The sequence below is a fragment of the Macrobrachium rosenbergii genome, chromosome 36 (genome assembly GCF_040412425.1).
Source record: "Macrobrachium rosenbergii isolate ZJJX-2024 chromosome 36, ASM4041242v1, whole genome shotgun sequence".
Lineage (NCBI taxonomy): Eukaryota > Metazoa > Arthropoda > Malacostraca > Decapoda > Palaemonidae > Macrobrachium > Macrobrachium rosenbergii.
The window spans coordinates 19848179-19860678 of record NC_089776.1 but is presented as its reverse complement, the minus strand read 5'-3'; the positions used below and the strand labels follow the sequence as shown (position 1 = coordinate 19860678).

At 37.4% G+C, this 12500-nt stretch overlaps 1 protein-coding gene across 13 annotated transcripts in view; it reads left to right on the top strand.

Moving 5' to 3' along the window:
* The window catches only part of LOC136825010 (partitioning defective 3 homolog), a 471362-nt gene that overhangs the window by 295067 nt on the left and 163795 nt on the right, over positions 1 to 12500 (top strand). For 3 of the 13 annotated variants that reach the window (XM_067081016.1, XM_067081014.1, XM_067081007.1), the window contains exon 1: positions 9633 to 9767. The exons of 4 other annotated variants lie outside the window; for them this stretch is intronic. Coding sequence is in view for 1 of the 9 variants with exons in the window: in XM_067081021.1 (XP_066937122.1) it covers positions 10172 to 10174 (3 nt within the window). In the remaining 8 variants the exon portion in view is untranslated. Of the gene's footprint in view, positions 1 to 9632; positions 10175 to 12500 lie in introns of those variants that run through there. 6 more of the 13 variants (XM_067081017.1, XM_067081008.1, XM_067081041.1 and 3 more) reach the window with 4 other exon arrangements.

The following is a 12500-nucleotide window of genomic DNA, read 5'->3' as shown; positions in this document are numbered from 1 at the left end:
GTCATTGTAATCAAGGGACTGTTAATAAAGTGATTTGTTTCAGTGCTGTAGAAAGACATGCATTGGAGCATAACAATTTTTAAGTTACATTATGATTTGTTACTTCTGAAAGTGAATATTAACTTGTTCATTTAATTTTATTCCGCATTCATTAAATACAGGTTTTCCTCCATCATAAAAGATTATGTAGTAGGGAATGTGCAAGAACCAAAAATCTAAGTTACATTGACAGGACTCAGTTGAAGTGGAGAGGATGTTTTGGATACATTGTTATGCAAAATAAAGAGAGACATGGTATGATAAGCGTGTTATTTTTTCGCATGTATATGGTAAATGTAAGTATTTAAGGTATATTTGTCTGTGTAAAAACTAGTTTGTTGTCAAAGACAATTTCGATATAAAAATGAGGCTGTTTTCAGAGTTTACTGAATTTGCAGAAACCTGCGAATCTTGCTCGAATATTATTAAATATCTGAGCATGGTATTCTACTTTTATCCGGTGTGCATTCGCTTCGGACATTGAGGATAGATGACATTATGGGTTCAAGATAATTTAATATCTTAGAAAGCAGTTTATTGATTGTAAAAGTTCAACAGTATTTTCGGGCTACCGTTGCCTCTCCTGTTCTTTCTTTGTCTGTATATGTGTGTGTTTGTGTGTGTGTTTGGGAGAAAGAGAGAGTTATAAATTTATCCATTAAGTTGCAATTTATTTAAAGAGCTCATTCACTTGTATTTATCTCTGTACCGCTAAACCAATCTAGTGCCGAATAAATCTTCATTATAGACGTATTGTAATACTGAGTAGCCTATAAAGTGACTGTCTATTCTTACAGTAGATAAATGCCATCTGTTGTTATTACAACTTTGATTATTTTGATAAATGAGGGAAAAAATGATAGGGGATTCTGTCATTATTGGGGTGGTTATAAAAGCGACCTACATCCATTAAATTCATTGATAGCAGAAGGTGTAGAGTCATTGTGAAGAAGGTTCCATGGGGTAAATAAAAAAGTCATGTGAGCCAAAGGGAATTTCGTTACGAGAGGAGTTTTAATGGCTCATTCGCATATTTAATGGGCAGGAAATTGTTATTGAATGAGATTGCCATTTTGCAAGAGGGTCTGTCCCATTACCATGTTTGGGCCGAGGAGTATTTTATCATCTCTTTGAATTAACGGTTATTGGAGGGGGTGGGTGCTGGGTGGCGGGGTCGCTGAAAGTTAATTGCGCGTGACCAGCTAATCTCGGCTGGTCTGACTAGTTGTTTATCTTGAGATAAATTTGATTCCCGCCTGCACATGATATTTCAGTGTTTGTCCGTTTCTTGTAACGTAATGAGAAGTAGTTATTAGAAAAACACTGTATGTTCCCATGTAATATATATCATAAAAGCGTTATTTTTACAAATGATGCAGTTGAAATTGTTAACCATAGGTTGGTGAGCCTTTTGTATTTTGTGCAAAGAGAGTGTATTCAGTGTTGACTTACAAACGAAGCCGTTATTAAAATATATATATATATATATATATATATATATATATATATATATATATATATATATATATATATATATATATCACTCAGAGACTGGTGAGGTTGTTATTCTATTGTGTAATAGAATGAGAGTTGAGAGAGAGAGAGAGAGAGAGAGAGAGAGAGAGAGAGAGAGAGAGAGAAAATAGTTTTGGTGTTAACTTACAAATGAAGTGGTTATCAAAAAAGATTGACTTGTTTGCCACAGTGACTTGTACGCTTTATCGCTCAGACAGCCTCCTCTTTATAGAGAGAGTGACTTATGCCAGTCGTTCAGAACGTAAATAAAGGTGACAGGGTTGTGCAAATGGTCGCAGATAAGTGTGATGAGTGAGGTATGTGGTGCAGAGAGAGAGAGAGAGAGAGAGAGAGAGAGAGAGAGAGGAGAGGAATGAAATGGGTGAAATAGGCTAAATGTTCGTGCTTCATGTTTAAAGTTATATAATAAGTTATAAGTTATTCAGTATAACTGTTGGTTTTCTATGCAAATAAGAAGTATTTCTAAGCAAGGTCTGGGAATTAATAGGTTAGCTTGGGCTGTATGCGTAGAGACCAAAGTAGGAAAATCTGCTTATGAAAATACAAGTTTACATATAGTTTTGTAATTTCATTTCGGATATTTGTGACATATAGTGAGAGAGAGAGAGAAGAGGTGGGAGGGATAGAGGGGAGGGGGGTTTTGTGCTTCTCTGAATTCGAGTGACACTTCATGAATGTTGCACATGATAGTCTGTAATAATAAGAGCTAAAAAGAGATAATTTTGATTTGATTGTTCGTCGAAGGTTTACAGTCTGCATATTACGCACACAAACAAACACACACACACGCATACAAAACACACACACACACACACACACACACACACACGCAGGAGGGGGAAGCAAGTTCCCATGGTCCTTTGTCCGCAATACTTGGAATTTTACCTGAAGCAACCAAAAACTGGTTGTCTTGACATCCCAAGTAGCTTCGATGAAGGTGTGAGGGACTCCCGAAGGAGGTGAATTTTATTGTTTCTTTCTCTTCAAAAAAGAGTGAGATAGAGGTAGGAATGGTGGGGAATGAGGACAAAGGATGGAAAATCCTTAGAAGATTCTCTCTCTCTCTCTCTCTCTCTCTCTCTCTCTCTCTCTCTCTCTCTCTCTCTCTCTTCACACACACACACACACACACACAGAAATGACTGATGTGAAAGTTTTCATATATATATATATATATATATATATATATATATATACATATACATGCATACATACATACATACATACATACACATACACAAACATATATATATATATATATATATATATATATATATATATATATATATATATGAAACGACTGATGTGGAAGTTTTCGGTGCCGGGGCTTATGTGTGATACTATAGTTCAGTGGTGAACTTGTCAAAGAACGTGACAGGAACCACCCTGTGTTTGGGATAACAGACTTGCATGATATTTGTTTTCTACAATAGTAGGTGGAACTGCAGTGAAAAACAACACAACGCTCACTACTACATTCATACATTAGCTGTAGAATCATGTATGAACCTCCTGTGCAGAAATATATATATTTATCTATCGATCTACCTATCTGTCTGTCTATCTGTTTATCTATCTATCATATATATGTGTGTGTGTGTGTGTGGATTCTAACCATTTTCGTCTCTAATTTGCTGAGACACTCAAGTGGACTGATCCTTAGTGGCACAGGTGTATGTTAGAATGATAGTACAAAAGAACAATGTAGACTTATTTGTTAGAGTGATAGCACAAAAGAACTATAAATAATGTACCAGTTTGCAGAGATTGCAGGCTTGTAATTTGTGATGTGGTGTCATTGTTATCAAATAATCTATTGATGATCGGTTACAATTTTTATCTGATACGTTGGAGAGCAGAAACTTGCTATATCATTTTCCAAAATTTTTTAAACTGAATGATTAAAATCTGTGTAAAAATATGTAAATTTTAAGTGAACGAGAAATATTTCACTCAGAATTTCTTTGTGGATTTGGGTAACGTTTTGTCTCCAGTTTTAAGCAATTTGTACGTGATTTTTTTTCAAAGGAGAATATTGCATAAAATTATTCTCACAGTGTAGTATGGTTCAGGTATGTTGACGAGATAACATGTCTTCGGCCATAGAACAAAAATTGAATGAATTGGAGACATCAGTAAGGTTCACTGTGGAAAAGGAAAGTGGCGGCACCGTACCTTTTCTCTTTGATTGTTTAATACACAGGTTTCCTCTGTACATTTCTATTCTAGCCAGAGCAATAAAGAATTCAATTTTCACTTCAGTGATTTTAAGAGCATTACGTATATGTATCCCCAAGTTTGTTGATGGTGAAATAGATATAATTAGGAATGCAGGGAAGAAATTAAAATATCCTGAGTCCATGTTGGGGAATGAATTAAGAATGGAACAAAGGACTTATTGCGATTCAACAGAAGAGCTTTCAGCACAAAATCCCTGCTTGTATCACTCTCTATTAAAAATGTCATAGATGATCACCACCTCCTTGAGAACTCTTCCGACAGTGCAGAAGGTTGTGGTTTTGATATGCTTTTTAATTCTCCTAACAATTTTTATATTGGTCAGACTTGAAAATCATTGTAATAGATAACAGAACAGCATAACAATGTATAAAATACGCAATGGAGAACAGACAGTTTTGTTACATGTTAGTGACAACAATCATGCCAACAGTTATATAGGAGTTAAAAAGATAATTTATGCCAGTAATATACTTGAAAGAAATATTATACATTTTTTTTTTCCAAAGGAAAACTTTTGCAAAAATATGAACATATGGCAAAGACTGTATAAACTCGATCCATTTATTCAAAAGAAATATGTAAAATGCATGGATTGTAAGTGCCTAAATTTACCAGGGTTTACAGCAAAGGCGTGAGTCCACTTGCATAGATAAACAAGATTTGTCAAAAGCACTGACCTCAAGTACTAATGATTTTACTACTCGTCCATCTTTTTTCTGCATAACAGGTGTAAATATTTTTATCCAACAGTCTGTATGTTCAATTGCGCTATCACTGGTACATACATTGCATATTTCTATCACCAAGTAACAGTTTTCTTAAGACGTCGTAGCAAACTAAAGCTGAACCAGTCAGAATTTATACCCAGTGATTCATTTTTCCTTGCGTCACTACATTGCATATTATATATATATGTGTGTGTGTTTGTGTGTATATGTATATATGTATATATACATATATGTATATACTGTATATGTAGATATATATATTATATAATGTGTATGTGTGTATGAATATATGTCTGTCCATACTTACTCAAGTAAAGACGGAAATGGCCCTGTTGAATTGGTAAGCTGGTATCACAGATAGTTTGTCAAGTTGTTTCGCTCCATTACCCAGAACAACTTTCCTTGCCATGTGCTTTATTTCTGTACCACAGTGTGGCATGTTATTGAACTGCAAAGGGCGGCAGTGTTTAGTGTCAAGTCTGAGATTGCAGGATTTTAAGTTTGTTAGTTATGAGAGTTTTACTCCCACTTGTGGTTGATACACGCAGGAATATATATTCTTCAATATTCACACACACAAACATCATTCTTGTTTATCCATGTCTAGCGTTATGGAACATGGAAAGTAATCTGTTGGAGAGACCGTTCATTGTTTCTGGTTTTCAGAGGCTGCTTACAAAAGCCTCCTATCATCCCGGTTGCGGAGTTTTCTTACACCTATTGTTTGAAATGCCTAATGCTCAGTGTTGTCGATGATCGTCATTACAAAACACTCCATTCTGCAGCACCGTGAAGCGATGGCGGGGTTATTCGGGAACAGTCAGCATGGTCATGTGTTTCTTATCTTTCTTCTTCCTCTGCAACGATGCAGTTTGCATGTACTGGAGCCTCATTGGGTAATTACAGTGCAGATGCCTTGTGACTGTCATCTTGAAGCTCCATTGTGGCTTCCGAAAATTCGAGATGTGGAAGATAAAATAACTTTCTTGATTGTCAGCTAAGAGAATTTGAGTCTTTGAGATTGATGTTCGTGTGTGTGTGTGTGTGTGTGTGTGTGTGTGTGTGTGTGTATGTATTTGTGTTGAGAGAGAGAATTTCCTGTGGTTGCTCTTGTCCAGTGAAGAGCACTAATTGATATTTTTTCAGATAATCAGAAATCTCTTTTTCATTGTATCCCCTTTGTGCAAAAAAATTTGTAATTTGTGCGAAATGGGCTTGATCCTTACAAAGCTCGTTCTCTAAACTAAATTTAGGTTTATTAAAAAAAATTGTTTGCATATGAAATATTTCATAATATTTAGATTGACGATCACGGTTCAGTATCAGTTGCAATAGATTAAAAGTTGTTCTTTTGAAGTGTTGAAGTGACCCTCTCCGAGTTCATCGAACATATTTATCATATGAAATGTTTTATAGGTTAGTGACGTGTAGGTCGACTGTTCCAAAGGTTGTAAGCAGTTCCTTCGCCCCCAGCAATATGGCTGCCTACGTTTACTTTTCATCCCCTCTCAACCAAAAGCAAATCCTTCGGGAGAGGCCTATTAGAGTCGGGAAGTGAGATTCGTTGTTCTTCTGGAACCACTTTACAGTGTTCTCAATACCACACCATTTTTATGGAGTAACTGTTCCCTTAGTCCGTCGTATTTTCACTTTGTTTTTCTGAGTGTTGGTGGAAAATTCTTGGGAGGGCGTTGGCCACGCAAGCAAGCATTATTTTGGTTGCTCACATCGTCACTGGAGCGTTTGTAAAAGGGCGTCAGTGCCTTTAGTGCTCTGCCCTTTCCGTGAACGGAAGGATTACTCCTAGGAATCCCAATTACTGTACAAACCAGTTGACCGAACGGGATTCACAAGTTAGAGGCGAGTTTTTCTGGGGTCGATTGATTAAAACATATATATATATATATATATATATATTATATATATATATATATATATATATATATATATATATATAGATAGATAGATAGATAGATAGATAGATAGATAGATAATTAAAACAGTCATTGATGATTTTCATGTGAAAAAGATTCTTTTCTCAATAAGGGCGTTCTGAATTCCTCTGATATTGGATAAGGTTGTAGAAATATACAAATGTTTTAATCAGTTGCAAGGAAATGGTAAGTAGACAGATTTCCCAAAAGTTGGCGGAATTTCCTAAAGCAAACGAATAAGCGGAGCGAGCAAGGATAAGAAATATTTTTGATTTCCCAGTTCCGGGACTTTAATTGAAAAGTTTCCCCACATCCACTGGACTATATGAGTGTGCGGCCGTGTTTTCTTTTTTTAGTGATACTTCAGTTTGCAGAAAATTCAGCCCCGATGTGTTGAGTACCAAAAGCGTTTAACTGTACCTTATTTGTATGTCAGATTGGTTCCCTTTCCTGAAAGGCCTCATATGCGTGTGAATGAATTCTTTTAAACTCATCATGAGTCAACTTTTACGGTAACGGAGTGAACTCTTATTATCTGCAGCCAGCGAAAAAGTTTCTTCCAGAACTATTTAAACCCTTGTTTCATTACCGATATTTATTCCACACAGTTCCAAATGATGGCGCAACTACTTGTAAATGCTGTGTTCTGTCAGAAAGTGTAGTATTTTGTCTGGAAAATAATAAAATAACACTGGAATTTCAAATTCTCATACTCTGGGTAGCTGCAATCATTACCATGAACAGCGGCCGCATGCTCATTCTAAATGATATTTCAGGAGATGATAGTTGTCCTGCTTCCCAATTCGGGAATCGAAACTGCTCGGTCGTTGTCGAAGCTTGCGGTTTGACCTCTGAGCTGTTACACATTTACTCAGTGTTATAGTTAATCCATCTCTGTTTCTGATGATGTCCTTTTGAGCTTTTTTTTCCCTATCAGTTTCCTCATTTTCATCGTGACCTCGCCCTCGCCCTTTCAGACAAGCGGATTCTTACAACCTTTGCACATCAATGTTGCTTTTTCTATCAAACCTTCAATTGATGCTAATCCTCTGTTCTTAATCTAAAATAGAAGATATTGAGACAGGTCTGCTTTGCTCCCCGAACTGAGCCGAAAGAACTCGTGCTTCCAAGTCAGATGTATTCCTATAGTTTGCTATCCGTATGTGTATGGAATTTTGATAAACTTGTACAATAATCGATAGGTTAAGGAAAATGCAGGCCTTGTGGTTTAAATATTTGGAAAACAGAAATGGAGTGGCTCAGAGAGGAAAAGCATTTCATGTTCTGATATCATCGCATTCGCCGACGATATTTTGTTGTTGCCCCTCGGTTTCCAGGTTTGCTAAAATTATAGAGACGGTTCGTGAGGAAGCTCTTAATGTTGACTTAAAATTTAATCTCTCAAAGACCAAGTACGTGGTTTTTTATGCTGATGTGAAAGAAAACGGATCTGTCCATCCACTGAAGACTGTTGTTAATAAAGTTGATTTTGTTACATCATTAACATATATGGTATACGTGATAACTTTTAATGTGATATAATGATGGCGCAAATCACACAAGAAGTCAATTTTGTGCTGAACGTAACACATTACCAAGAAAATTAATTTTTTTTTTTTTCAAAAATGTAGAACCATTTTTACGTAAGCAACGCTGCTTACATGTAAATGGATGCGAAATGTGGTTTTGGGGCCTCGGACTATAAAATTGTTTAAACGCTTTGATATGGGTTACCATAAAAAACTCTGAAGGATTTGCAACCTTCCTTGCCATGACAGTAAGACCATGCTGCTGAGAGGCTAAGATTTGGACATTTCAACATTGAAAAAATAGGCTACATGTAAGATTTTGCCTGCATTGGAGATGCTCAGTAGCCCATGTTACTTTCTTATAATGATTTTATGCTTTTTCCATATTTCGTCGGTTTTCCGACAGGAATTTTAAAAAAAAATTATACAGATTCTGTTATGAAATAACCCTGCTATTAAAGCAATAATTTAATTGAATTAATGGGAAGCAAATGGGAGGATCTTGTCATGATTATAGTTTATTTGGTTTGGAGCCATGTAATGTACTGTAATGTTTTATTCTGACTTTTTGTTATGATTATGCAGTAATAGTAAGCTGTATACGGTGGAGGTGGGTCGTAGAAAGGTAATGTGATTGAGATTTGTACGAAGGTTTGTTGACGTCGTGTTTGTTTTTAATTATCCTTGGTGACGACATGTAAGAATTGGACGGCAATATGTACACATTCTGGCTTCAGTGTATTTCCCATTCCGAACTTTTTACTTTTGTGTTTAGAATAGGAGAGAAAAAAGAACTGAATTATCCTGTCTGATGATGATTTGCACATGTCCGATCATCCATCCATCTGTCCGTCTGTTACGTGTACTTCCATTTGTATGTACTTTTTTCCTCTCTGTTCATCTGTGTAGCCTGTCTGACGCTCCAATTTACACACGTGTGATGATTGTAATGGCTTCTCCCCTAAACTGCCAGCCAAATACCCCATCGTTCTCGCCTCGTGATGATCTTTGTATTACGTACTTGAACACTTTTTATCCATTCCTATTGCAGTTCAACCTCTCTTTAGTTATCGATTGATATTTCCCATTCCAGTGGTCGGCTTTTCCCCATCCAAGTGCTTGATGAAGTTAAGTGTAGGGGTGGTGGGGAGGGAAAAGAATGAGGGGAACCAAGACCTTATCCGGAGAGAGAGAGAGAGAGAGAGAGAGAGAGAGAGAGAGAGAGAGAGAGAGAGGTGAGGATTGCTTGTTTAGGCCTTTCCGTTGTATGGGATAGATGTTGACTACATACTGATCACTGGTATTCAGTCGGCATTCCTCCCATCCCAGCTAGACCCACAACAGTCGACTAACAACCATAATCAAAGAGGTCAAAAGAAGCATTCTTAATGTTTAGGGACACTTCGTCCAGAAAGAGATGAAGGGAACTTCTGAGTAGTTGAATTCGATGAGGACCATTGGACGCAAACGCTGTGGCCCCCTCGCTTGGGCGGTTGGCCGAATCGGTCGAAATTTTTAGATGAAAAAAGATCGCTCGGGCCTCAGGCTTGAGCGGCCCTCGACAAGTCGGCTTCTTCGGGGATCGGGGATTCGATCATCGGTCGGGGACTCGGGGTTCCGAATTCAGTGGTGGCTGTGACGTGGTAGAGAGAGGGTGCGTGCTGTCATCGTCTCACCCTAGCTCTCGTGCGCGCACGTTCTTTCTCCCTCTCTCTCGCGTTGAAGCATCGTTACGTTCTTCAACCTTGTATTTTTTGCCTGTAATTCACATTTCATTCGATACTGTTCCGTGCCGTTGTTCGTTGTGTCATCTAGTGATGTGTTTTTCAGTAAGAGACTGTTGCTCTCCCCCCGGCTGCCGTCTAAGGAAATCTTTATCCTGATGACGAGGTGCGATTGAATAAAGAGCAGCGTTTTTTATTTTGCAATGCAACGTGATCTTGCAGTAAACTGGTTCACTGGCATTGGACTTATCTACGGAGGAGTTTGTGTGTGTGTGTCATGAATTTGGACCTAAAATAGTGAACTCGACTTTTGTTGATAATCAGGGACTCCTATTATCACTGTTGCTGCAACGAAAACTTCAAAATTTCTTTTTCCAAATTCTTAGCTTGAATTTGCGTCCCTGAAGTGTGTGGAAAATCAAGGTTCTAACTCACCAGTCATGGTAAAGTAACAGATTTTAGAAAGAAATGTGATTTTCTGGTACTCCCAAAGCTTGAGTAATTATTTTTAATGTTTCGTACATAAACGTAGTTACCTGACATAAAACGTGAAAACAGTAGCAAAGAAAAAGATTGTGATTGCATGGTGATAATGAAATCATTGTAGAACATTATTTTGCAACTGGTGTTGAATTTTGTCTATGTTTGGTATCTAGAAATTCCTGCAGCCATAAACTAGTAGTGTAGATATCTAATAACATTGTAAAATATAATGCTCTTTAAAATTCGTCTGAATGTCTTGGTTGTCATTTTAAGCAGAGTTTATCTGTTCCTAAAAAAAAAAAGGTCGAAAGTATTCGTATGAAAAATTGGGAAAAGGTTGGCTTGGTGTGAAACATACCAGGTACCCCTCGCAGTGGGGCATCATTGGGCTTGTGATGGAGGGGGCAACAGCAGGTTCGGGTGCTTGGTCAGATCCCCTACCTGTTCATTTATTAATCTATTTATTTAATTATTTACTTATTTGAATTTATTTGTGTGTTTCGAGATTCCCACGCTCTTTTATATACTTACCTGTGAATCACAGTATGATTATTTTTAATACAAACTCAGTAGTCAAACCACTCTTGAAAGACACGTTGAAGCACTTAATCTGCATGCATTTGAAGAATATTAGAGTACTGAATGGTTACTTGTATGTTTTTAAAATTGAAATTCTTTTTATTGAAGTAATTTTTTTCTCTTGTGGGTCGGGGTTGGTTCGAATTTGATGGACCCACCCAGTATCGTATATCCATAAAATTGACTATTATTATTATTATTATTATTATTATTATTATTATTATTATTATTATTATTATTCAAAACTCCTGAAACCGACAGTTGTCATCAGATTGAAATGTTTTAAAGGTTTACTGTGTGGCATGAGCAAACTCGGGAAAGCTTTCAGTAAGTGAACTTTTACTGATGTTTCAAACAAGAAACACAAGCCGGAATTTAGTATTATTGTTATTACATTGATATGTGACTGCGACTGAGAGGGGTAAATATTCAAAACATTTACGTTACGCCCTCACCACCGAACCAGAGCACGTAGCCTAGGTATTAGGAATGTCTCTGATTCCATACGGGCGTGTGTTCACTCCCCTCGTTGTAAGAAAGGAATATAGATTCAATATTTACCGGTATCGCGAGTGGGGAACCTTTTGTCCGGATGTAAATGGCAGATCGTGGCATTTACTCTCTCTCTCTCTCTCTCTCTCTCTCTCTCTCTCTCTCTCTCTCTGAGTGCTTCTAAGAGCGGTGGTTCGAGTAGAACTTGTAGAAATTTGGTCTAAACCTTCATTTGGTTATGATGGCAATGATCTCAGACCTTCATATGATGGCGATGATAGTGATAACCAGCCTTCCTGTCATTAAGAGAAGTTAGTATATAATGACTAGTGGTAGGATAATGAATCGCCAGACATAATAACGATGTTATAAAAGGGCGTTTTGGGATGGAAGCATCCGCGGTGCCGCTTAAATGGGATGATGATATTCCCCGTTGATAGAGCTGTGATGCTGTGATTCATTGTCTTCATGTGATGCTGTGAGTGAGAGTGAGTCACTTTATGTTGTTGTTGGGACTTGTTTTATGTTGGCGATGCTGTTGTTTCGCTGTTGTTTTTCGACCGTCCACTTCCGTTTTGTTTGCCAGTGGGAGCGACCGGTGTTTCGTACCGTGGTTGTTATTCGCTTTTCCTTCGTGAAGAGGATGTTGACGTTCTCCTCTTTCCTGTTCGCTCTGTCTTCTAGTTGTGCTTCTGTGTAGTTAGGTGGTGGTGCTGCTGCTGCTGTTGTTGTTGTTGTTGTTGTTGTTGTTGTTGATGAACATGCTGCAGCAGCTGCAAATTGTTGAGGTCATTTTGAAATTCGAAGGTTTCCTTGTTTCCGGTTCACTTGAATGGTATACTGTCCATATTCAGGGCAATTATAATTTGTGAAAGAGCGTCTGTGCTTATATAAATCTTCTTTCCGTAACTAATTTATACTCTGGACACTTGTAGGTGTAAGTCATTATATGCGGCCATACTCCCTGAAGCATATTATGTCTACAGTATGTGTTTATTTTACTTATCTCCTAATAAAGAAACTTTGTCAGCGTATGTCAGGTGCAAGGAACAATTATGCCTCTGCTTTATGTATAAAAAAAAACAATAAATCTTTCAAGTATAGAATAGCTGAATCGTACTCAGTATATCAGGGTTGGGTGAAGTCATTCATTGTGTGCAAATGTAGGGTAACACAGTAGGTCGAATGAAGTTGTTCTTTGTGTTTGTGCGCTGA